The 27,453-nt window shown below is 42.7% G+C and overlaps 1 protein-coding gene across 1 annotated transcript in view; it reads right to left on the bottom strand.

Annotated features, from left to right (window-relative positions):
- Positions 1-270: 270 nt before the first annotated feature.
- The window catches only part of LOC127632322 (anoctamin-8-like), a 39,952-nt gene continuing 12,769 nt past the window's right edge, over positions 271-27,453 (bottom strand). The window contains exons 3-17 of the mRNA XM_052110845.1: positions 27,306-27,438; positions 26,539-26,677; positions 26,205-26,301; positions 25,814-25,930; positions 24,991-25,118; positions 23,923-24,084; positions 23,639-23,791; positions 20,562-20,688; positions 19,230-19,285; positions 18,982-19,056; positions 17,083-17,823; positions 14,400-14,591; positions 14,161-14,292; positions 13,156-13,266; positions 271-5,123 (exon numbers count right to left, since the gene is read on the bottom strand). Coding sequence (XP_051966805.1) covers positions 4,431-5,123; positions 13,156-13,266; positions 14,161-14,292; positions 14,400-14,591; positions 17,083-17,823; positions 18,982-19,056; positions 19,230-19,285; positions 20,562-20,688; positions 23,639-23,791; positions 23,923-24,084; positions 24,991-25,118; positions 25,814-25,930; positions 26,205-26,301; positions 26,539-26,677; positions 27,306-27,438 — 3,056 coding nt within the window. The 3' untranslated portion in view covers positions 271-4,430. The remainder of the gene's footprint in view (positions 5,124-13,155; positions 13,267-14,160; positions 14,293-14,399; positions 14,592-17,082; positions 17,824-18,981; positions 19,057-19,229; positions 19,286-20,561; positions 20,689-23,638; positions 23,792-23,922; positions 24,085-24,990; positions 25,119-25,813; positions 25,931-26,204; positions 26,302-26,538; positions 26,678-27,305; positions 27,439-27,453) is intronic.

The raw sequence follows: 27,453 nt of genomic DNA, 5'->3' as shown, positions 1-27,453 counted from the left end.
TCTCTGCACCTATTGCCAGGCAACCAGCATTCATTGCCTCCAGGAGGAACATCTGCTCATATGGCCAGTGAACATACTGCTCCCTTTCTGTAATTTCCCAATACCACTGCACAATTTCTCATTTTCTTTGCTTTTTTTAAAAAAAGTGTTTATGATGCTACAACTGTAAATTGGTTAATTTGAGAAACTGTGAAAGATTTAAATTCACTAACATGTCATTCATTAAGACAACTTACAAAAACAATACATTTAAATCATTTTATTATCCCATTTCAGTTCTTACAAAAATATGACAAAATAAAAGAAATATTTCCATTTCCTAATATTGTTTTCTTTAATAAAGAAAAGTTTTACAGTGGAACATTGGAAGAGCTCATGATAGGTTTGTGAGGTTGCCTTCAGAGAGGGAATTCTGCGCACACATGTGGCCCCTCTCAACACAATCACTTCATATTTCACAGTTAGACCGAATGCAAAGCAGTTCTTACACAACAAACATAAGCAGCCTCATAATGCTTCCAACTATCAGTTGTAGCATAACTATTCACACCATTCATTTAAAGACAACTAAAATGTGAATGTTTTTATGCCAGAGCTAAGAGTTTGACTTAATAAACTGGAGAGATGTTCATGATGTGCCTTGATGAAACAGTAATGACCAAATATTACAGAAGGCTCATGGTTTCTGAGATCATACCATGATCTATCATATTGCTGAGTTCAATTTATTACAGAAAACAACAAACAAAAATGGTCTCTTACACTGGAACTCTTCAACAATTTTCCTTCAGCAACTTTATCTTTCCCTCTATGCTGAATGTGATTCTTCTGGTGTATCAATTAGGAAACCTGAGTTACTCTTTAAATGAATGCGTATTAGTGAGTTATTACATACAGCTAAAGATTTCAGTTCAACAGAGGTCAATTGAATCAAAATGAAGGTCAATTTTAGGTGGCAGACACCTCATTCCTGGGAAAGGACATGGATGCTGCTGTTACTGCAGAAAAAAAACCCCATCACATATCTAAACTACACAAAAACGTACGTACCATTTATCACAGGATTCTTGGTGCATGTTATGCAAGGATCTCAAAGGAAGCATACTGCTGTTTGAGGGCAGGTGGTTGTAATATTGGATGAATTTGTCAATTAAATAAAATCATTACAAACAGTTTGAACAATTATCAAGATGAATGATTTAAACATGTAATAAACTTACTTAAAATGTAATGACCAAAAAATTAATAAAAAAAGCAATTTCCAAATCACCTTTTAGGCCAAAATATTACTACAAACAGTTCTGTCCTGGCAAACAAATAAATAACAAATGCATAGTTTATGTTTTTTTCCCCTATAAGAAACTATAATATAAAAATTAAAATTTCCACTTTCTTGTTCAGGCACATCTAATTTCTTCCCAACAATAGAATGAACCCCTCATTACCTTTAAACTGATTCAACTGCTTCACAGAAACCCTTCACATGGTATGACACTGAAAACTGTGTTGTGTTTTTTTTTTTTGAGAGCAACAACTAAGCACATTGTCTTAAGACAATACCTTCCATTTGTTGCTCAGGACATACAGTGCAGTGAAAGACACATGTCAATGTGATATATATATATATATATATATATATAAATTTGCAAAGTTATCAAAAATCTGGTTTTTGCTATGTCGTTATGGTGTATGGAGAGTAGATTGATGTGAAATAAATAAATGAAAGCATTTTAGCATAATGCTGCAACATAACAAAATGTGAGAACGTGAAAGGGTCTGAATACTTTCTGTTTTTCTTCACATTTAAATCCGAAGCATGTGCTTAGCATCCTTGAGGGGTTTCGATAAAATAATGAGACTTTCAAAACAATGTAAAGGTAAATATTAGACTTGCTTCAGTAAATAATAATAATAAAAGAAACAATTACATAAATACAAATTAAGGTAGGCTTGAATAAATTCAAGTTGGCAACAAATAGAAGTGACCGTAGAATATTTAAGTAGGTTATTTATAAATGAAATCCAGCATTTTTATATGTAATATGCAATTTCTTGCAAATTATCTAATTTATTATGCAATGTCTCTGAATCTGTTTTCCTACCTAACTGCCATAGTGCAATGACACATTTGTCTTAAGATGTCTTAACACTTCTTGCTTAATATTTAGCAAGGAAAGTCTGCTCTTATGGTAATGCATCAGCTTAAAGGTTCAAAACAGAGCAATAATTATAACATTATTTGTGGTGAAATGCATTGTGATGACCAGCAAAATCAGGAGATGCTGGCTATGTTCAGAATGGAAAACTAACATCAATAGTGCTGAACAGGATAAAACAGATATAAGCATTTAGACATAAATAATGAACATCACACACAGACATACGCAAACCCCACTCTAGCATTTTCTCTTTGCAGTTTTCATTATTATGGTTCATCATTATATATATATATATATATATATATATATATATACTCTTTGGAGGCTTCCCGCCTTTCTCTGCGGCATCCATGCACAACTCGCCACGCGCCCCACTGAGAGCGAGACCAACATTATCGTGACCATGAGGAGGTTACCCCATGTGACTCTACCCTTCCTAGAAACCGGGCCAATTTGGTTACTTAGGAGACCTGGCTGGAGTCACTCTGCACGCCCTGGGTTTGAACTCGTGACTCCAGAGGTGATAGTCAGCTCTTTTCACTTTACTTATATGTCCACATAGTAGTTCCAAACATCCCTCAACAAACCATCATCTCACATAATCAACGTGAAAATATTGCCATTTAGGGCATGGCCTGGTATTCAGTATGGACCCACTTTACTAAACCACTTGTACTTTTTTGCATGTTAAGATGCTATTGCTCTACTAAACCATCTGTTTGAAATATACAAAAGTTTCAGGCCTAAATTCACTCATAGTCAGAACTGCTGCATGTCTGATTATTGTTTTTGTGATATTTTAGAGGTTGTATGGTGGGATTTGTAGAAAATTTGTGGGAACTGATTTTTAGTTTTGTTTGTTTCCTAATTGCAACCCATTAAAATGTTGACAATTATCAGACTATTGATTAAACATTGCACTTTAAAAATGGTCAGAAATGCAACTCATGCATTCCTAATGCGGTTGCAATGCAAAAAGCAATGTGTGTGTGTAAATAAGTGTGCATGTGTGTGGAGGGGATTCTTCTGGAAGATAGAAAGCAGTAAGCATTATGGGGCGAATTCACTAAACAGTTGCGCCACTTTAGCGTTCAGTATTTCAGTAAAAAACACTGTCTTATTCATACACAATGAATGGCATACTGGTGTTTCTGTACATTAAAACTGAAGTGTGTAATTGTTGTGCCACTAGCTCACTAAACAGAATTGCAACAGAAATGTGGTTGCACAGAGTCCCTCCCCAAAATTCCACAATTGGTTGAGCCAATGTTGCTGTATCGGGTGGGACGGGCTGCTCAAGCAAACAAATTTGATAATGCAACAGAGCCACTTTTTGATGAGTAAACCTACAAATGGCTTACTTAATTGACCCATGAATTCATGTTAAAGGAATGGTTCACCCTAAAATGAAAACACTCTCATCATTTACTCATGCCATTCCAGATGTGTATGACATTCTCTCTTTTACAGAACACAAATTAAGATATTTAGAAGAATTTCTCAGCTCTGTAGGTCCATATAGAGCTGCATTGTAGGTACTTACATTGCAAGTGAATAGTTACCAAAACTTTGAAGCTCCTAAAAGCACATAAAGGCAGCATATAAATAATCCATACATATAACGCCACATATAAATATATTGCGCTATGCACATGCATCAAGTGCAATGAAATGCAATAGAGCTCAAAATCATGATCATGCCTAGAAACTGCAATGGCGAAATAAAAAGTGAAAAAGGAGTTATATTTTGGTCTGTATGCACCCAAATCTGATTAGATCGCTTCAGAAGACATGGATTATACCACTGGAGTTGCATGGATTATTTTTATTCTGCCTTCATATGATTTTTTTGAGCTTCAAAGTTCTAATCACCATTCACTTACATTGTATGGACTAACGGCGCTAAAATATTCTTCTAAAAAGCTTTGTGTTCTGCAGAGGAAAGAAAGTTATACATATCGGAGTTGGCATGAGGTTGAGTAAATGATGAGAGATTTTTCATTTTTTGGTAAATTATTCCTTTAAACTGGGATAAGATAAAAAAAAATTACATTGAACAATGTACACATCAGATTTAAATAAACAACGCTATCAGTGGCCGCAATTATTTCTTAGTGAATTCCCCCCTACTTTTTATTCTCTTAACAGATTCCAGGTCAGGTCTTGTACAGTCTCAAAGAACAGGAGGGGACCTTCTGCCTTCCACTCTCCCTCCATCTGTGTTACTATGTAGTTGTACACACATGCGTTTTACTGGCAATCACTTTGTAGTTACATCTTTGTGCCTGATGGCTCAGCATCGGATGAGGATCCATTCTCCACATTCTCTCCACAAGGGGATGGGATCTCATCCGGAACCCCGTTGAGGTCAGACTTTGTGGTTGGCTTGTCCTGCACCTGTCCCGCCTCCGCTGGTTTTGAGGGCTGAGCCCCATTTACACATGCCCCTCCTTCTGATTTCCCAAAGTTAAAAAGTTTCCCAGGGTTGAAGGACTTGTTGGGTGACTGGGACCTCTCTGCCCTCTCCTGGAGTGGAGGAACTGTCGATGCACTCGTGGAAGCAGTTGCTGCCTCCTTCTTATTTTCAGGAGACTTCAGGAACTTGAAGCTTAGGAAACCCGGTAGCTTGGGTTCACTCCCCGTGGGCGACTGTGGGGAACGGGCTGTGCCAGAGGAGAACTTGTTCTGCAAAGGGATGATCTGTTTCAGTTTCATGACATTGTTGTTACCCAGAAGTGAACTGGGCCGCTTGGGTTTTTCCCCTGCAGAAGTGCCTCCCCCACCCCCTGGTCTGGATTTGCCACTCTGGCTCTTGTCGTGGTGGTGATCACCACCCGAGGAGTCCGGGCGGCCATCGTCTCTATCACGCCGGGCCTGATACTCTGCCTGACGCTGCCGATCCTCTTCCTCACGCTTTCTCCTCTGCTGCTGCTGGAAATGCTGCTGTGCTTGTCGCTCATGCCTCTAAAATAACACACACACACGCACAAACAAACACACACAATGAATAATACAAGCATTTATGCAGGACTCATCTGTTCTAGTAAAAAGGTCTACAATTACCTGTTTTATTAAATAAAACAGAAATTAAAAACATAAATACAGAAACGATTATAAGAATAATCAAATAATTTTTCAACAAACACAAAATAACACATTTATTACCTATTATTTCAAATTAATCATTCAGAAATAATAACATTAGTGATTGTTATGGCATGTTGAAATGGCTTGTAAAGGGATCAATGGAAAGGAGGAGACGAGAACCGGCTTTTCAATATAAATAATAGTTTAATGATAAACTTAAAAGACAACATAAACACACATGACCAGAGGTGTAGTGGTAAAAAAAGAGGTGGGTAAACTATAAATTCTGGTGGACCACGACGTGGTCACCCGGTAAGGTGGGCCACTGCCTACCGGTGTATGTGTATCCTGATGACATCGCTATAGGCTATCATTTGATGGTACTACCAAGGGTATCACTGGTTGTTCCCTCATCATAGGTCACACAATCACTATTCAATTCATACATTAATCTAAGTTCTTGTTAAAGAGACCCAAGAAGGAATAATATGGTTGAAATCTATAAAGTTTACTAAATGACAAAACAGAGAGAACAAAAATATTTAAGAGAGATAGAGAGGGAGGCTTATATCCAGGGCTTCCAATGCAATGCACTTGTACATAATGATTAGGGATTTGGGATTATTTTCATAGTCGATTAATCTGTTGAATATTTTCTCGATTAATCAATTAGTTGTTTGGTCTATAATATGTCAGAACAATGTGGATCAGTGTTTCCCAAAAGCCCAGGAGGATGACGTCCTCAAATGCCTCGTTTTGTCCACAACTCAAAGATACTCAGTTTACTGTCACAGAGGAGAGAAGACACTAGAACATATTCACATTTAACAAGCTGGAATCAAAGAATTTTTGCCCGCCACAATATCAACGCTGACCGCCACACATTGATTTTCGATTTATTTTTTATTTTTTACTAAGCCTATTTAAAATCGTATTTGATTGCAGAGAGCCGTAGCGCATTCGCGCAGCACTAGGCTACCTCTCGCTCGTCCCTCTCTCTCTCTCTCTCACCCGTACCTCTCGCGCTCTCTCTCCGTCATGGAACACCGCTGCATAAATCTGTCCAACACAACACTGTCAGTTATTACTTATTAGCCAGCATGCAAGGAGCCTAGCTAATAAGGAGAGCTAATTTATTGTTAGAATACAGCTGGATTTTTGAGGTCAGCACGCTGTATATAGCTGGTAGTAGTCAATATCGATGCACGCGCATGGGAAACACTGGCAGCAGCGCATTATGAAAGACTTCGTCTTAGGTTTAACAACCTATGAAACGTCTCGGTTACCTACGTAACCTCGGTTCTCTCTAGATGAGGGAACGAGTATTGCGTAAGATAGCTTACGCTACGGGAAAGATTCATCTTTTCTGAGATATTGAAGCCAAAAAATTATCCTTAATTTTGTATCATTTGTCAACGCAGTGCAGCAACTGCAGACCTTGAGCGGGCTAGCTAGCGAGCTCATTGGTTGCTCTGCGGCAACTGCTGCAGCCTATAGACGAACTTGCGTGAACTCGCGCCCAATGAGAGGCGCCAGCGCTCACTGTCCCAAAGCCCGCCAGAATGGGCGTGGCTAGGGTGCATATAAGCGCAGTTCGTGAGGCTGGAACCCTGGTTTTCATTGAATGAAGCGAAAATCGCCAGGTGGCGCGAGCACGGCCAGCTACGCCAATACTCGTTCCCTCATCTAGAGAGAACCGAGGTTACGTAGGTAACCGAGACGTTCTCTTACGAGAGGTTCTCTCGTATTGCGTAAGCTAGCTTACGCTACGGGAACCCATTGTCAGCGCCGTGCGCGTCAAGCATCCACTGCATGAGCCCCGGGGTGGGGGGACCCGGGGAGCCCTTGTGAGTGGGGAAATAATATTTGGCCGGCAAGAGTGCGGGTCAGTGTGTGTGTGATACATAAGCACATAGTGGGAAGGGAAAAACAGAGCGGCGGTGCCGGTCTGTGTGGAATGTGTCCCATTAGTCCAGCTCACCAGGGGAGCTGTAGCGTGATTAAACCGCTAGTAGTTTTGCCTGCAGAGCGGGCACTTCCAGATTGTAAAATCTGACAAAGGTGGAGGGAAGCCCAGCCCGCTGCCACACATATGTCCTGAATGGAAATCCCGCTGGACCATGCCCACGAGGAGGCCATGCCTCTGGTGGAGTGAGCCCTAATGCCTAACAGGCATGGCAGGTCTTTCGACGCGTACGCGGCAGCAATAGCGTCCACTATCCATCTAGACAGTGTCTGTTTCGAGGTGGCGAGACCCTTGGTGCGCCCTCCGAACGAAACGAAAAGCTGCTCAGCGCGTCTGAAAGAGGCAGAGCGCGCAGTATACAATCTCAGTGTTCTTACTGGGCAAAGGAGATTTGTGTCGCGTTCGCTATCGGATGCTGGCAGAGCCGATAGGGAAATAATCTATGCTCTGAAAGGAGTACCGATCACCTTGGGGACATAGCCGTGTCTAGGCTTTAAAATGACCTTGGAGTCACTTGGTCCAAACTCCATACACGCAGCGCTGACAGACAGCGCCTGAAGGTCTCCCACACGTTTAACTGATGACAGGGCAGTCAGAAAAACGGTCTTGAGTGAAAGGTATTTCAAATCCACGGATTCAAGCGGTTCGAAAGGTGGGGCTTTCATAGCTTCTACAGAAAGATCCCAGATAGGAACCGATGGGGGCGCGGGGGGTTCATCCTTCTAGCTCCCCTGAGGAAGCGGATGACCAGCTCGTTTTTTCCCCGTGACTGGCCGTGCAGGGGTTCGGCGAATGCCGCGACGGCCGCCACGTACACTTTGAGCGTGGATGGGGATCTGCCCTTATCCAACAGCTCTTGTAAAAACACGAGCAGTGACGACACCCCACATGTCCGTGGGTCCAGGTCTCTGTCGGTGCACCATTTTGAAAACACCGGCCATTTGGACACATAGAGTCTTCTCGTGGAAGGGGCTCTAGCGTGTATGATAGTGTTCATTACTCCTTCTGGCAAAGCGACGGGTAGTCGTTGATCACCCACGTGTGCAGCGCCCAGCGCTCTGGGTTGGGATGCCAGATCGTGCCGCGAGCTTGAGAGAGGAGATCTGCTCTCACTGGGATGGGCCACGGGGCTGTCAGTGACAGCTGCGTAAGCTCCGGGAACCATGTCTGATTCTCCCAGCGCGAGGCTATGAGGAGCACCGAGTGACGCGTTTCCCTGATCCTCTGCATTACCTGTGGCAATAGCGAGACGGGAGGGAAGGCGTAAAGCGGGCGGTTGGGCCAGTCCTGGGCCAGCGTGTCCTCGCTTCGAGAAAAATACTGGGCAGTGAGAGTTCTCTTCTGGCCGAAGAGGTCTATCTCTGCTCTGCCGAATATTTGCCATAATTTCTGGACTGTTTGAGCGTGCAGGGACCATTCCCTGGGGAACATTGTCTCTGGACAGTCTGTCTGGGCGTCGTTCAGGTGGCCTGGCACGTCGTCGCCCTCAGCGGCGCAGGTGGCCCTGGGACCAACTTAGTATGTGTTTTGTCAGATGGAAGAGGTTCCTGGATCTGACACCGCCCTGATGGTTTAGATAGGATACCACAGATCTGTTGTCGAACAGACCAGGGCGTGGTGACCCTGAATGACCGGGAGGAAGCGCCGCGGCGTGCTTCGACCGCTATCATTTCCAGACAATTTATTTGAAGGAGCTTTTCCTGAACTGACCATAGGCGAAAACCGGCGAGCCCTCGCGAGACCGCGCCCCAACCCGTGTTGGGCGGCGTCTGTCGAGATGACTTTTCGGCGAGATACAGCTCCCATCGTCACTCCCGCTGATACCATTCGGCCACCGTCCAAGGCTGCAGAGCTGATATACAGGTCTGAGTCACTCTGATCGGCTGGCGGCCTGTGGCCCACACCTGGCGAGGCGCGGGTGTTTAGCCAATGCTGAAGCGAGCGATGCACAGTAAACCCAGCTGAAGTACTGCTGCAGCTGAGGCCATGTAACCTAACACTCTCTGAAATTTTTTCAGAGCGTGAGGCTGTTCATCTGAAAAGACGGCGCCGTGTAGATAAGCGAGCCGTCATTGCCACAAAGTCTAGTTCTATTCCAAGGAAGGAAATTGCCTGACTGGGCTGTAGTGAGCTCTTGGTCCAATTGACTGCAAGACCCAGACTGTTCAGATGACTGAGGAGAACTGTCCTGTGAGACAGAAGCTCCGTATGTGACTGTGCCAAAATCAGCCAATCGTCCAAATAGTTCAGAATTCGCAAGCCCTGACTCCACAGGGGTGCGGCGCCGCATCCATGCGCTTCGTGAAAGTACGGGGTGCTAAGGACAGGCCGAGCGGAAGGACGGTGTATTGATAAACCTGACCGTCGAAGGCGAATCTCAAGAATGGCCTGTGACGGAGATTTATCTGAATCTGAAAACAGGCATCTTTCAGATCGAGAGAAATAAACCAGTCCCCTGGCGCACATGCTTGAGGAGTTTCCTGATTGTAAGCATTTTGAGCGGTCTTTTGCAAGCACCTTGTTCAAAACCCTGAGATCTAATATTGGTCTGAGGCCGCCGTCTTTCTTGGGGACAAGAAAATAATGGCTGTAAAACCCCGACTCAGCTCAGTGAAGGCGGCACTCTCTCTATGGCCCTTTTGCACAGAAGGTTTGCTATTTCTGAGCGAAGCATGCAGGCTGCTTCCGTGTTCACAGTAGTTTCGAGCCGCACCCTGAAGCGGGGAGGCGGCGATCGAACTGTAGCAAATAGCCCTGTTTTATTGTGCTTAACACCCATTTGCATATCCCTGGGATAGCTTCCCACGCTTTGAAGCGTAGCAGCTAGAGGGTGAATGGCCGAGTCAGCCCTGATTGCCGTACACAGCGGGCTGAACAGAATATGTGGCAGCTTATTGTGCTTATGCATGACTGCTCGCAGACAGCAGGGACATGCTGTTCTGTGAGTGACTTCCCGATTGAGATGAATGGGGAAAGAGTCACATCTGTAAAGTGATGCGCGAGCATAGTCACGGGCACAGGACTTACACATAGAGAGGTGTTTGCTGGCCGTGTGACAGAGCGGGCAGAGAGGGGACGCGCGCACGGGCTCGTGCCCGCTTTATGTGAGTGTGCTCTGATAGGAACACGGGAAGTGTAATGCTTGTGTGTAGGGGTGAACACTGGATTGTGGGCACATTTTCTACACATAAGACATGTTTGCTCTCTGATAGGGACACGGGAAGTGTAATGCTTGTGTGTAGGGGTGAACACTGGATTGTGGGCACATTTTCTACACATAAGACATGTTTGCTCTTTACAAGATCTTTTTGTGTCGCCGTGAAAACGGCGTTTGAGTGCAGGCAAGTGGGTAGTAACACCGGCTTGTTGGCTGCTGAATTCACCACTGTAGTAGCCTGAGAGAAGGGGACTGACAGGGGCTGAAGCTTTGACGGTGGTCCGGCCGCGGCGGGACTGAGCCGTCGTTTTTCAACAAAGCTAGGAGGACTTCGGTTGTTCAGGTTTCAAGCGCAATCTTAGGCCGAGGCCCGCGGAGGCGGCGGTCTGCGGCGGCTGTCTGAGCGCGATCTGGGGCGGCCGCCCTGTCGACGCTGGGAAGTCTGGCTTTGTTGAGCTGGGTGCTGTGAAGATGCTCGTGCAGGAGGCTGGTTACGTGGGCGGCCTGCAGAGGAGCTAGCGCGGCGAGGCAGGAAGAGATTCATGTCTTGGGTGGCTTTCTGGACTTCCGAAAAACGGTCAACAATGCCACTTACCGCGGAACCGAAGAGACCGGACAGAGAGAGCGGTGCGTTGAAGAACGTGGAGCGCTCAGCTTCTCCCATGTCGGCTAGCGTTAGCCACAGGTGTCTCTCGGTTACAGTCAGCGAGGCCATGCACTTCCCTAGGGCTTGAGCTGCAGCTTTGGTGGCGAGGTCCGTCGCGCTCCTTAGATCTGTAACAGCCTCTGGGTGCCTGCCTTTCTCATCCCATTCCCGAAGAAGGTCCGCTTGGAGGATCTGCAAGACGGCCATGGAATGCAGAGCAGATACGGCTTGGCCGGCGGCGGAATAGGCACGGCCAACACAGGTGGAAGTAGTTCTGCAGGCCTTAGACGGGAGCACTGGCTTAGACCGCCATCTCGCGGAGGGCGGGCAAAGGTGTGCTGCTACCGAATCCTCTACCGGGGGGATGGAAGAGTAGCCCTTCTCGGCGGCGCCGTCCACTGAAGCGAGAGAGGTGGAGACGTGGGATCGAATCCTGGCCGAGAGAGGCGCGTTCCACGATTTAGAGAGCTCGCCGTGGATTTCCGGCAGGAAGGGAGCGGCCCGGGACGCGGGCGCCGCGTGGTGACGGCTTTGAAGAAAGCAGCCGTCGAGTCTGTTGGGAGCCTGCTCAGGGGGCGGTGACCACTCGAGCCCGAGGCGGTCGACGGCCTGTGTGAGGAGGCGTATCAGTTCCCCTTCGACTCCGGCACGGGTCCTGCTGGATTCCTGGGCCAATGAGGAGGCTTGTGACCACTCCTCGCTGTCCGAAGCCATGATGGGACAGCAGCCCTTGTCCTCCGCCTCGGCGGCAACTGCGTGTCCCGGGGGGGCGGGGAGGGTGAACGCGATGCTCGAGGGAGAGGCTCCGGCGAGACAGTCGCTTCTAAACCCGGTTCCGGCAGCCTTTGGGAGCTTCTTCCGGCGCGGCGAAACAGAAGCGCTGGCGGCTTCGGTCCTGAGCGCTTCGAGTCGAGCCCGCTGGGTCGACATCGGAAGCTCCTCGCAGAGGTCGCATCCGCCGTCAGTGAAGGCGAGCTCTGCATGCCCCAGTCCCAGGCAGAGAGCGCAGATGATGTGGCGGTCTCCGGCGCTGAGAGGGGTGCGGCATGAACCGCAGGTGCGAGGAATCTTTAAAAAGACGCTCGTGCTCTTTTGTGAAGTTCACTGAGGAACTAGTTTGCTTTAAAAAGGATACGTCGCCGGATGGCTGAAGGAGGCGGCGGCCGGCTTCTTCGAGCGCTGTCCAAGCTTGCTTGATGCCCCTCGAACAGCGACGCGGTTTCTTGCAGTTTCAGAGATGCGAAGAGCTTCGCTGAAGAGATGAAAATCAGGGTTCCAGCCTATGAACTGCGCTTATATGCACCCTAGCCACGCCCATTCTGGCGGGCTTTGGGACAGTGAGCGCGCGGGCGCCCCTCATTGGGCGCGAGTTCACGCATGTTCGTCTATAGGCTGCAGCAGTTGCCGTAGAGCAACCAATGAACTCGCTAGCTAGCCCGCTCAAGGTCTGCAGTTGCTGCACTGCGTTGACAAATGATACAAAATTAAGGATAATTTTTTGGCTTCAATATCTCAGAAAAGATTAATCTTTCCCGTAGCGTAAGCTAGCTTACGCAATACGAGAGAACCTCTCGTAAGAGAACTAATAATGAACAATATGAAACTAAAACGACATAAGCTTAATTTAAAATGGCTTAGGAACTATCTATTTAGAGGTGGATAAACCCACTTTGGAGGTGGGTAAACGCTATTTCCGAATTTTGGGAGGTGCGTAAACGGCGTTTACGTGCGTTTAGCCTCCACTACATCCCTGCACATGATGGACATGTCCGCTAACGATCTCTCTCTCCCGCACGGCCCTCTGCAGTCAGCCTTTAAACCTCACAGAGGCATAATTAGCCTAATACGGGACCAGGTGTGTAGTATCACGACCAGGCCCCGCCCTCCACCCTGCCACATGGCTCTTACAACTATAACACCATTACATTTACAACACAAAAGGACTTTCTTGTTTATAGAATGTACTGTAAGTAGCCATATAGTTCACACTTTTCTCCAAAGTGCAAGTTTATCCAACTAACCTTTGGAGGATTTAAACGTGCAACCACTAGGCCACATTTACATATATAGCACAGAAAGTAGGCCATCAAAGACCACTCAGGTGGGAGTAACAATGCCTCAGATTTCAATAGGATATTACCTTGAATGCCTCTTTGCGCTGAAACTCCAGTTTGGCCATTTCCTCTCCCACCCAACTGGGAATGTCTGGTATTGCTACATGAATGATATACTTCAATAGTACTGCAAAGTGCTGGTCAGGGGAGCAAACAGAGAAAGAAAGAACCGAAAACAATGTCAAAGTTAGTTTTTTGTCATTTCTCTACTTCTGTGTTGTAAAAAATGTAATACTGTGTGAAAATGCCACAGTGAAGAAAATATCTCAAGTTCATAGAACTACATTGGCAAACCATATGGGCATTACATTCAAGAATTGAGCCAGACTTGAATGTGAGTTTGCAGTCAATTGTGGAGGACTACTTCCCTCCAGAAAAAAAGCTGGCACCCACGTTTGAGGAGGTTTTTGAAGTGACTGATGTGAATTACAAACCCTGCTGAAAAACACAGCTTAGCTAAAGCTAAAGCTTACCCTCCAAAACACAGAATGTTAGTGTTCTGCTGTTCCAAAATGGCTTTTTGGTTAGATTAAGCAGGAAGACTTTCTTGGTTAACTAGAATTACCAGCTTGTTAACCCCTACCCTAACTAACCCTAATCATACTGGTCGACCAACTTGTGCAGCTAAATTTAACTTCTGAACAACAGGCACATGCAGAGGAGGTGGCTCTAGGGGCTCGAGCTCCTGCCTTTTTGCATGAGGTGCCCCTCAAATGCCTCCCAAAATGAAGGCTTCCACACCAAAATCAAATGATTTTTTTTAAACGCTTAATACTAGCATTTAGGGGTGTCAAAATGGGTCAATATTATGCAGAAATTATGAAAAAATAAATTACAGAATTGAATAATCAATTATAATGACTAATAATAGTGCGTTATGGAGACGTCACAGATTACATGCACACTCTCACAACAGATGTGGGGAGCAGCGATTTCTGCCTTATTGTTTATAATTTATAAAAGTATAGTTTATAAAAATATACAGACAGTGTGTTATGTGCTTAAATGTGTGTGTGTGTGTGTGTTTGTACCTCTAGGATGACGATGGAGATAATAGCCATCTCAGGACTAAGCCAGGGAAACAGTCTCTGTAGCTGCCCACACTGACCAATCAGATAACAGTTCACGATGATGGCAATCAGACCCATAGCATCCATCACTGTCTGTGCAATGACATAGCATTTTTACACAACTGTGTTACATAAACAAGCACTCCTACAATAGCATCAAATGAACTCACATTTGTCCTCCGTGTTCAGTGTAGTCTAACCTGCCATTGTCCGATGCTCCCCACCCTCAGGCCAAACGGTCTCTGCAGGCTGGTGCACAGTTTAAAAGCATCACTCCGGAGCTCGATGATGTTGTTGATGAGGGCACACATGGCGGCCAATGGGAAGGCAGAAGAGAAGAGCACTACATATCCAAACTGGACAAACATCTCCTGGTAGTCTTGAAATGTGTTCTGAAAGCAGTGTAGGGACTTTGTTTTAGAAACTTTGCCGTTGTAAACAGGAAGTCAGAAGGGTCTGTTTGACCGCAGGCAGTAGAATTGGAGTAATCTTGAATGCAGATATTCAGTTTTCCCAAATAGAACATGTATGTTGCAGAGCCATTTCTGAATCTTTTAATATTGAAAATACAGCAACTTAAATGTCATTCTAACATCTGACAGGGATGTCTCTATAGCACAATCATAAGAGAATTATTATTTTGGGGTAAACTATTATTTTAATATTATAATGATTTTATCTGAGACAGAAAGCATGTCTAAATTTATTTCCATTATATATTTAACAAGATTATTTACATTTACTACGTCCAAACACTCGTATATGATTCTCCTCGTATTTCTGACATTAAAATATGCTGAAACAGAATATTCGTTTATATCTGTGCATGCATAACAATGTTATTCTGGAGCTACGAGATGTCAAGCAATTGTGAAACGTCAAGCACACATTTTGCAGCAAGGAGACATTTCAAACTTGAAAAGAAATGAGCATAAATCATAAATAAATATACCAATGGGTGAAAGCAACAGAAGTCTATCAGAAAGTTTTAAGATACACTCAAGGCTGATTGTGTGCACACATATTTTAAATGGTATGTGGTATGAATCGGTTCAAGATTCATTTTGAATGACTCAATAAGCTCACACGCACAGTACTGAATCATTTGGTGCATGCTCTCACTTGCCAAATCCTTCACAGAATATTTAAAAATACAGAAAATAAATATAACGCTGGTTGTAGTGGATCTACAGCCAGTCAGGATAAAATCAGGCAGTGGAGGAGTGTGACGCGGAGCAGGGTGTGGTTGCCTTGTCAGTGGGAGGGAGTTAAGGGAACAGCCGGAGAGAGAGAGAGAGAGAGAGAGAGAGAGAGAGAGAGAGAGAGAGAGAGAGAGAGAGAGAGAGAGAGAGACACACTGTGTGTGGTCGTCAGTGTGTTATGTTTCAGTTAAGCATTTTGTGAGTTAAAGATTTGTTGAATGTGGATCCGGCTCACGTTTCCTCCTTTCCCAGATGAACTGAGATCATTTACACATGTAAATACAGAACAGTACATAAATATGTTAATTTTATCTCACAGTACCATGGTATTACGGTCTGATACCATCAGATATGACATTGTTATTGCCCAGATATGCGCGCGCACGCATGCACGCGCGCGCACTAGTGATTTTTCAATTTGACCACATAGGTTTGTATAGGTAGCATGTATAAACATTACCTTTTTTTTTTTTTTTTTTTAAGAATTTTATACATATATTTCATAATGCACAACAACAACAACTTACATTTATATAGCGCTTTTTTCTCAAACTGCTTTACATAGTATAGGGGGAATCTCCTCAACCACCACCAGTGTGCAGCATCCACCTGGATGATGCGACAGCAGCCATAGTGCGCCAGAACGCCCACCACACACCAGCTATTGGTGGAGAGGAGATGGTAGAGTGATGTAGCCAATTCAGGGATGGAGATTATTAGGAGGCCATGATAGATAGGGGCCAATGGGGGAATTTGGCTAGGACACCGGGGTTAAACCCCTACTCTTTACGAGAAAGTGCCCTAGGGATTTTTAATGACCACAGAGAGCCAAGACCAGGAGTGGTGGTGGCGTAGTGGCTAAAGCACAGGGCTGTTAATCAGAAGGTTGTTGGTTCGAACCCCACGGCCACCACCATTGTGCCCTTGAGCAAGGCACTTAACTCCAGGTTGTTTGTCCCTGTAATCATTGCACTGTAAGTTGCTTTGGATAAAAGTGTCTGCCAAATGTAAGACCTTGGTTTAACGTCCCATCCGAAAGACAGTGCTTTTTTACAGTATAGTGTCCCCGTCACTATACTGGGGCATTAGGACCCACACAGACCGTAGGGTGAGCAGCCCCTGCTGGCCTCCCTAATACCACTTCCAGCAGCAACCTTGGTTTTCCCCAGGAGGTCTCCCATTCAGGTACTGGCCAGGCTCAACCCTGCTTAGCTTTAGTGGGCAACCAGGTAATAGCCGCAGGGTGATATGGCAGCCAACATAATGCACAATGACATGTCAATACTGTTTTGCACTATACAGTACCATGGCTTAGATAAACATCATGTGATAAGTATTTTAGATGCTATGACAGTATGCTCTGGGCATCTGTTTGAAAAAAAAAAACAGGCTTGGAGCTCAGAGATCCCCATATATTTTTTCCTGTTTTTTTAAACAATATAGCACACCTCTTCTCAACAAGTCAAGATTTTAGCTATCATTCATATCCGTGACCCAATCGGTGCCAAAGGGGTTAAACACCAAAATTGTTCAAGTTTGTTCAAAATACAAGTAAAAATAATTATGCTGCCTTAGCAAACACCACTAATTAAAAAGAAAGGAACAAATGTTTCCATTGATTGTAAAGTTATTTTGTTTGAAGTTTGCGTCAAATGCGAGTAATGCATAAGTGCCTTCTGACCTGGTATGCTTGCATGCAGCTCTCTATCTCGGCCTGCGTGAGTGTGGTTGCTTCTTGCTCCACTGGCGGATCCATCCATGAATCTCTCTTCGCCTTACTTTCGGCCCTCTCCAAGCTTCGCCCCCTCTTCCTGAGCCTGACTGACATGCTGCTCTCCACCCCCATCGGCAGCGGCTCCGCAGCAAGTTCCTTCATTTCTGGAAGCCCGTTCTCATCATCATCATCATCGCATATCTCGAAAACAGAGGTAGGATCCATGCCCCGCTCCATCATAGTAGGGCTCCCCTCCTCCATGAAGCTGTTGTCCACTGGACTGACACAGCTTGTAGACTTGCGCTCTCCCTTCTCAATGAAGCTTACCTTACGCAGCTTCAGCCCGCAGTCGATGAGGCTCTCTGATTCGTTATCCTCTTCGCTGTGTCGTTCCCCGTGCAGCTCCTCTGCGTCTTCATCCGGGACACCACAGCCACCATTCAGACACTTGCGTTCTCGCCTCTCCTGTGGGCTATCCTCACCCATCTGTGAGCCCCGCAGACCTGACCCGGGCACAGTGGGGCCACTGGGTGAGACCTGTGCTCGTCCTGCTGCAAGTCGCCCGTACTTGAGCAGTGCTGAGACCAGCAGTTCCCACACAGCCCGCAGCGTGAGCTCTCCTAGTCGGTGGCGCTCGGCCAGGTAGGGCTGCAGGACTTCTTTCATGTTCTGCACAAACTGCCGGATAATCAGCAACGTGGCCAGCATCTACAGGAACAGGGACACAATGTGTTACCATAGGGTTATCGGGGTTCCCACTTGTTTCAAGAAATAATGATTCCAGGAAATTTTATCTGTAACATTTAAGAAATGCATGCGAGAGGGAATGCTATATTGTGGTTTTTCGGTATCGCTGGGCATCACAGCCAAGCCAATAACCACAAAATAGCAGAGAGATTATTAGAGATTCGTTTTGCAAATTTGCAATGTTCACAGCCCTTAAAGATTAGATTTTTTTGGGAAATGGGATTTTCCCCCCACAAATGTTTCAGATGACTGATGGATAACATCCCATCCCCACTGAAATAGATATTTGAATGGTTTGTCACTAAGTCAGACTTGCTGATCTTGTCTGTGCCTAGAAGTCCATTATCCATGCGCATATAAAGTTTTATTATACTTTTATAATTTTGAAGGACAGCTAATTATTTTCCAGGACACTTAGGTAATTTTAGCATTACCCATGACCTTTTCTCGGCTAGAAAACTGTGTTACAAAAATTTAGGTTTTCAAGGTTTTCCAGGACGCATGGGAACCCTGATTATATTTTCACCTGGCACAATTCTTTTCTTTTACTTTTGGCATAATGTCTGGTCCACTTTGCACTTGAATTCTTGTCAACAACCCACTTTGATAGGGAGAAATCATCTGACCATCATGTGACCAATCACAGTTTGTTTGGCTTCCGGCACCCCACTCTCTGGTTTTACAGAAGATATCCAAAATTGGCCATAAATGTGTAAATAGAGTGCAGAATGTGATTATTTCAAAGTTTGCAGTTCTTCCTCTGGAAAGCTAGTTTACTGTTATTATTTGATTGTCTCAAACAAAACTCTGAATATCTGCCAAATACTTAATACCATGATGAACCTTGCAAACTTTGGCAAGTCCAGTAATAAATTTGACCTAAAAAGCATTCACAGAATCAACCCAGAACCTTTTAAACAAGAGTGTTTTCTTCCTGTCTCTACTCACCCACACATTTATCCATCAACATCATATAACCCTCCTGACCAGCTGGCAAAATTTTACAGCATGTATGTACAAAAGTTTCTTGCTAAATGTTCTGTTGAGTGATTTGTGTTTGTATTGTGTGTTTTTTTAGAGCAGAGCTGATGTTCACCTGGTCCTGTCAGAGTCTCTCACCTCTTTCAATCGCTCCATGTCTTTGAGGTAGAATCCAATATAGAAAAGGCTGAGATAAGAATTTACAAACTGAAACTGTGAAAGAGAGAGAACGGTCATATCCTTCAGAAACAACATAATGTGGAACAGTAAAACCTTTAATTCATGCGCAACAGCATAATGACAAACAATATAAAAGTTTGAGCAAGAAACTGCACATTGTAGATATCAGTTGGTCCAAAATGTATATATTTTTCAACGATACTTACAAGAACCATTTTGATGATGAGATTTTTCTCATAGGCACTCTGGAGTCTGTAGTTTTCTGTGGGAAACAATAAAGAGATTAGTATTCATCTCAATGACGTCTGACAACAACACAGTGTTAAACCGCATTCTTCAATCCTGCATTTGGTTTCCAGAGCACTGAATACACAAAGTTCAGACCAACATCCTTTTCAGCCCTCTCACCTTTCAGTATTGACTTAAACTTCCTGAACTCCTTTTTTTGATGCATAATTCCCTTCTACAATTGTATTGTTAAACACACTGTTTACAAACACATTAAAAGGCGAATTAAGCAAATGAGCTCAAAGGTACAAGTACAATAACTAGTTAGTTCTGACGACTGCATGAGTGACTGTAAATGGTGATTTAAATATAAGGTTGTAGGCATTTTTAAGATACATTTTTAGTTTAAAACAGATTCAACAATGTGCCTATGTTGGTTTTTAACAGCATTTTATTGCATTTTCTACAAAAATATTTATTTAATTACTTGTCTAGAAAAATGTCAAGTGGTGTAACTATCATGCAAAATGTATAAATGCTTTCCTTGCACCTTGAATCAGGGGCGGATTTTGGCATGGGTGACATGCACAGCCATCTTGCCCGCAACCCCCTCCCCCTTCCATGCCCCCCGCCCTGAACACCAACAGCCATCTCATTTCCAACCACTCACAACCCCCCTGCCCTCCAACAGCTACTGTTAGCAGGAGAGATGGGTGCTATGGTGTGTTTTGCCCATGGAGCCGTACAAGTTAGAACCACTACTGCCTTGAATAAATTAGTGTTCACAACATAATCATTATTTTCATAACTTATTTTTTCAAGATAACTTTTTTTTTAATAGAATATTTAGTCATCATGAATATCTCGAAGTTTTCTTAGGGTTACTCCATTTGACCAGAATGAAATATGCCTATTCAAAAAATGTCTAAATAGCTGATATTGTTTAAAAAGGTAATGCCCTTGACACTCATTAGTGTTTTCTTGACAACAGAATGGCTGACTGCATGTTTGGTTACACCAAACTTCGATTTGAAAATTTCAAATAATACAAAAATTCATGCTCCAAACTACTTATGGCTTCATTTTAATGAGACTTTTATATTATCGGATTTTGGACACCACATGACATTTTTTTACTTCAAGCTCCAGAAAAAAATATCAAAATGACTCATAAACTGAAAACATGTAGGCTACATATGTTCATGCATTTTTATAGCATGTTTAAATAATGTAATAGATCCGTCACGTCATTGGCTCAAATATAAACAACAGCCCTTCCTCTCTCTCAATATAATGTCTGATAGACTCACCCATGTCATTTAGCCAGCAGGCGATCTTTCTGTACACCTCATCACACGCCGTCACAGTGATGGCCAGCATGATTTTAGGGATAAATCTTGCAACTCGTGGAAGCTCCTTGATCCCCATCACAAATTCCTGTCAAACATTATTTACCAGTCACCCCTATCTCATGAACAATTTTACAAGTGTTTGCGAAGTGAAGTGAATCCCTACTTAAAGTGTTCATTTCATACATTTGTTTTCCCTAAAGTCCACTTTTAATGTTAGTCAATGTTTTTCTGAGCAAAAACAATTTAGTCACAATTCAGTTTTTTGGGTCATTCCTACAATTCGTTTGCCTTTGGGGTTTTAAAACTTTTGAGAAAAGAAACATACATATCTTAATGAAAATTAAGATTTTGACTTTCCCCCTTACATTTATGGTAGATATTAAATTAACCACTGGAGTCAGATGGATTACTTTTATGCTGCCTTTATGTGATTTTTGGAGCTACAATGGTCTGATCGCCATTCACTTGCATTGTGAGGACCAACAGAGCTGAGATATTCTTTTAAATTCTTTTATTTGTGTTCTGCTGAAGAAAGAAAGTCATGCAAATCTGGGAAGGCATGAGCGTGAGTAAATGATAAGATTATTTTCATTTTGGGCCGAACTATCCCTTTAATGACTACTGTAACATATTTGTAAACTTACTGATGATTTTATTTATTTTATTTTAAAATGACCTTATTTTTTTTTTACATCTTTCCATAACAGGGTGGATGTGTCATTCTTGAACACAAATTACTAACATGGCAAAATTAAGGAAATCATAAATATAACAGAATACACATTTTTCATAATTCCAGCATTATTTTGCTTATGTCATTACATATCATAGATCTTCGACAAAAGTTGCAGTACCATGACAGGTACTGGAGTGGACAATAACTCAAGGGCAGTGGCGGGCCATACATTTAAAGTCTAAGCCTTCAGCGATTCATGCCATTAAGAAAACACAGTTTCACAATGAATAAGACACCCTATGGCTTTGTGCATCATACATTATGTCACAGCTAACTAGTATTACAAAATGACATTTTAAAAACACGTCCATCCATGAAAGCCAGAACTTGAAGACACTTAATGCTCAAGCAAGCCTAATTTTAAAAGCAGCATGACTGTTTTGTGAAATGAACGTCTCCCGAACAGACATTCAAAAATCATAATTTATCATATGAATCTAAAAGGAGGTCTATTATACCTGGAAAAATCTATCTAGTAATATTAGCTATTTAAATGTTGCTTGAAATACATTTCGTTTCATGAGGGTACACGAATATGCTGCCTTCCATTCAAGTTGGATGTGGGATATTCCTACTTGAAATCTCGGACCATAAATGCAATCCATTCCCCGATATTTGGAACGGCAACGCTCCTGTTAGCTTAGCAGGTGTTTGACTCTCATTAAAGATGTCTCCTAGCAACCGAACTGATAAACATTGCTGCAGTGCAAGCATTTGTGCTTCAGGTGTACGATTATCAGAAGAGATTATAACGTTTTATACACCTGTTTCTGCAGCAGGCGTTTGTTAAACAAGCTTTAATATCATGTAATGTGGAAACAAACTCATTTATCAATATTTCTAAATAAAGTGAATGTTTATCACTTACTTTGTACATGTCCCTGAGTGTCGACATGCTTGTCTGAGTGTGACATCATGCACCTGTATCTCGGCGAAATCGGTGTTGAGAATTTCTGCACGAGCCTACAAGTTGTAATTCGGACTCAAAAATGCATTCCATTGCACTTTTCCAAGTAGGAAGTTGTAAAATCCGACTTTCCGAGTTGAATGGAAAGAAGCACTACTTTTCAAAACTTGATCCGACACGGAATCCTCAAGCCGCCTAATTTACACTTAGAAAACTCCTGATGTTGCTATAACAATGTAAAAAGCACTTACCAATTTACTTGAAGTGAAAATCAGTCCTCCTTTCCTGTTTAATAAATTAAGCAATCACACGGTCATGCAGCACATCTCGTGTTTTTAAATCCATAAGGATCTCTTTCTCAACAGCAATACCAGCAGTGATGACAGCCGACTCGTCAGATAGCTTGATCTTAAGCTTTTCGCTCTCGAATTACGTACATCACTTAAAGTGTGATTGCGGCACTCAAGGCCAGCTAGAAGGGCTCGACTGGGACATATCCTAAAGATCACACCCACCAAAAACAAATAAATCAATCTGATTGGCTGATGAATCTGACCATCTGACTTCAGTTGCTCATTCATTTGCACTGTTGAGGGATTCTGTGGATATTCTGAAGGTCTGAGGGGGTGACTCAAACTCACGTGCTGCTTCGGGCATGTGATTTGAGAAACAGTTGTCACACTTTGCTTGTAAACATCAAGGAATAAATTCTGACTGGATAAACTTTTTTTTATTTGTTTGTAGATTAATTAAGAGTGGAAAGCGATTAAAAATACATGATTGCAAAAAGATGATTGAAAATATTTATTTATTTGGCATGTTAGGCCAGCTGAGAAGGCTTTGCTGGCCCTGAGAATTCGCCACTGCTCAAGGGACAAAGAAAAAACTGCTATTATTGTTAATACTACAAAATGTGATTCGTGGAATTGAAGAATTTCACGATTCATGATGGACGACTTTTTCGTTTTCCTGTCTCCATTGTTTTCACTTGCATCTGCGTATATTCATAGTGGATAATGTCATGTTTAGCATATCAACTTTGTAAAAATTGTCAATAAAAGCATGTGGCTCCACAGTGCTTTAGACTTTAGAGCGTCTCGATAATTGTTTCTCATTCATCAAAGTTTAAGGAGAGGGTGGATGATGTGAAGCTATGTATGTTATGTAGTATGTTACTTCAAGTTGTTATGACAGCCAACAACTTCACAAGTTGAGCCTGAACTCATTTATAATCCAACTAACATTTAAAACAGTTAATGCTCTCCTTTTGTAATGCTCATATTGGTAGTTTCTTATGGAGACCATCGGCAATTACAATCCTTATGGTGCTGCCCAGTAGTTATTCACGAAACTGTGGATATATGAGTACATGTGTTTGGGTGTATAACTCACCTGAAGCTCAAAGCAGATGAGCATGGCCAGAAATACAAAGCAAAGGCATAAAATACAGACAGGAAAGCTGACAAGCCATCTGAACACTCTCCTCCTCCACGGGGGGTAATAAAACTCTTCATAGCCTGTCACTGGACTGCACCGCTTTACACCCTGATCCAAAGATTATGTAAGAGTCAAAAAAAGAGAAAAAGAGATTAAAAGAGCGATTCAATTATTTTTCTCTCTTTTAAAAATAAACAGATCAGGACCAATATAAGATGTATTTATGACACTGTAATTACCCTGAATTGAGGTCTAGGTTCCTCCAGTGACTCTGCTGGGGTGTCCAGTGTACCCCACTTATATGCGAGCTCCGCCCCTCTGCGTTTCCAGCGCTCCAGGAACAGTGTGGCCCACACCACATTAAAGAGAGCAAACACCACACAACAGATGTCCCTGCTGGTCTGAGAGGACAGTCGTAGGAATATCAATCAGTCAGATATATGGAATATGAACAGTGGTTGACACAAATACAAACATATCTTCCCACATATTTGAGGGTTACATAACTGAGTTTCTGTAAAACATAGTTTACAGAAAAATTTAAACTATAAATTACATACACACCCTCATATTGTTCCAAATCTGTACTATTTTATTTCTTACGTGGAACACAAAAGGGGTTATTTGCAGAATTGTAAATATTTCTGAAAATGTCACCCTTTGCTGTCGCGTTCATTCAAAAAGGGCACATCAGTGACATCAGATATTATTGGTTCTCTTGTGTCTTGTAACCCTACCTTCATTGACTTCAAACATGACGTGATGCAACTTGACTAGAGGTCTGTACACGTCTTAAAATGAAGACTGAACCCGACCCCATCCAAGATGGTGTGACCCCTCCCCCCACCCGTACCATTAGATGAACGTTCATATGAAGACCTTTCTTCAGAATGTCAAATCTTTCTGACACTTGTGCTAAAAACAAGCTAGATGCAGGGTAACAAATGAAACAGAATGCAGGTGTCTCGTGATGCAAGTCCTTTTTAACTTGACACATGTCTACAAAATGCAGGTGTCCTGCACGAGACGCTGAAGAAACAGCGGGATGGGGTGCAACGGTCAAAGACGTCCATCCATCATGTGTTTACATAGGAAAACAATTGAAAAACAGCACAGGACTGTGCAAAAACACATTCGGCATGAACAGTCCCTAACTTGTCCATTCCCCTGTGTCTGTGAGTGACAGCACTTGCATGAAACAAGTAAGGTAGTCCTATTTATTTTTCCATGATGATGAGAGAATTTTCATATTAGTTCTACTATTCCTTTAAGAGTCATATGGTAAGAATGCAGAGGCGTTTCAATACCTGATCTGATTCTGTGAGCATCCACAGTACAAAGCCAATAACAGCTGGATACATCATGGAGGTGGTGTAGAAACCCAGCCAGGCAAAGTACATGGCAATTTTTACCCCAAAATAGTCACAAATATCATCTAACACGGAAAACAAAAGGAATGAAGACAAATTGTTATGCATCACATATTTTGGCTAGAAAATTATTTTGAACAACAACAAAAGTGCTAAAGACAACATTACAAAACATTCAGGTATGTTGAACTGGGTATTTAAACTGGGTATTTAAACTGGGTATTTAAACAGGGTATTTAAACAGGGTTGGTGTGTAACGGAATACATGTAACAGGATTATGTATTTAAAATACAAAATATAAGTAACTGTATTCCACTACAGTTACAATTTAAATAATTGGTAATTACAGTACAGTTACATTCAAAAAGTATTTTGATTACTGAAGAGATTACTTAGCATTTTATTGTCATTTTTTTCATTTAATATTTAGTCCTTTTGGATGAAAAACATTTATACATATAAATGATGCGATCCAAAGTTCATTTGAACAGCGGTGAAACACTTTCTTATGAGCAGACAGAGAAGTACTTTTGAAGTAAGTTTGGAGCACAAGAAATAGAAATAAACCTTGTGTAAAATTACATTTTACAGCATGTATTCTGTAATCTGTAGTGGAATACATTTCAAAAGTAACCCTCCCAACACTGGCCATAATAGCCAAATACCACCTTTTAATTTACAGCAAAACCAGCAAACACAACACAAATTATAACAAAAGTATCCTTCAGTTTTGAAAACCTGTTTATAACTACTACTAACCCAATGGTTGTTTTTCGCACACCGCCTGCACCCATGACTTCATCAGCTGCCCCAGAATCCTTTGCTCATGAAGTGGGAAGACCCGCTGGATCACACCTCGCGCTGTCAGCTCGGCAACTGGAACATACACACACAGTGCACGCTCACTAACACACACACAAAACATGAACAGGTATTCAAAACTTTGTTAAAATCTTCCTTTTCTAGAACTTTGACTACATATCTGTCACGAGCAACATAAAAAGCCTGCACAATAAAACTCCATCCAGACAACGATACACAAATATCGCACAGGTGTGGATTACGTACTGTATACATACATACAGGCCACTGGTACAGTTCAGGCACACACTTCTCAGGGCTGTCAGGAAGTCTAAATAGAAGAACTCACTGATTGGCTGCCCTTCCAGGAAGTGAATATTGTGAAGGGCCTCGCCCTGTTTAGCTCTGAGATTGTCCAGCCAGTATTTGATTATACCCTGACGTTCCTGCGATAAAGCAACGAATAGGGTTTATTTCTGCATGTAAAATAAAAATACAAAGCCAAGCACAGTGAAATGTCTCAATTCTTTGAAGAAAAAGTGTACAATTTCTAAAAAGAACAATGGTTCTTTAGATTGTTGACATACTACCCCACATTTACCTCACCGTTTAACACAGTTAAAGTTATTTTAACAAAGTTACACAAGCAAGTCAAATCTCTGATGCTCAGTATATTGAAGGACCTGCGAGGTGAAGAAACAGAGTTCACTTTCAATATTCTCATAGATGTAGTCTTCCTCACAGGAGAAACTGCGAGAGCCGCTACCAAACTCCGGCTTCACAGCTTTCTGCAGTCCCATCTCTTCAGCCCCTCGTAAAAGACTGAAGACACAACAAAAAATACAACAGCCTTAATACCAAACTGAAGCTAGAGACTAACCAACTGTTTAAAACAGTAAACATGGAGGTGCCTGATTCGAGTGTAAAACAATCGTCTCATTCCAGAACATTTTCTATTTGTTTTTTGGTAGCTGACATGACAAGCAGTGAAAGCAGTGCTTTTTATTATTGGTAGATGATTCATAAGAGAAAGGTTGAGGATTACTAAAGAAGTGGGGCATTACTCCAAAAAATGGATGAGGTTAAGGTGGTGGAATGAGGTTCTAGGTCACTAAAGACCCAATGTAGGCATTAAAGGGTTAATGTCAACTATCCATTTAGTAAACGATCCATTGTCTTGATGCATTATACTTCTCAGGCGCTCTTTTAAGAGCAGTGTTTGAACATGACAATAAACATCAAACTAGTATCTACTTAACTCTTCTGCCTTTTATTTATTTTATTTATTTATTTGAATTAACATGCTTTTAATTCACAGCCATATAATACTTCAGGGCCTTTACATTTTTATGCGGATTACACAGTCATAATTACACAAACATGAAGAAATAATTCATAAACAAAGAGGACAGACCACTTAGAAGCTATACGCTCCCACTCCCTCTCTTACTTTTCATATGTGGCCGTAACGAAGAAGGCGTACATTCTGGTGTGTTTGTGATGTCGGATCTGGATGATGAGTTCTGGAATGCCGAGCCGTATGTGGTTCAGAAGCCAGAGCAGCGTGTGGTCATCTGTGCTGTCTACATGAAGACAAT

This window comes from Xyrauchen texanus, chromosome 39 (assembly GCF_025860055.1).
Source record: "Xyrauchen texanus isolate HMW12.3.18 chromosome 39, RBS_HiC_50CHRs, whole genome shotgun sequence".
NCBI lineage: Eukaryota > Metazoa > Chordata > Actinopteri > Cypriniformes > Catostomidae > Xyrauchen > Xyrauchen texanus.
Note: the sequence above shows the minus strand (reverse complement) of the source record. Positions and strands in the feature narration are given on the sequence as shown.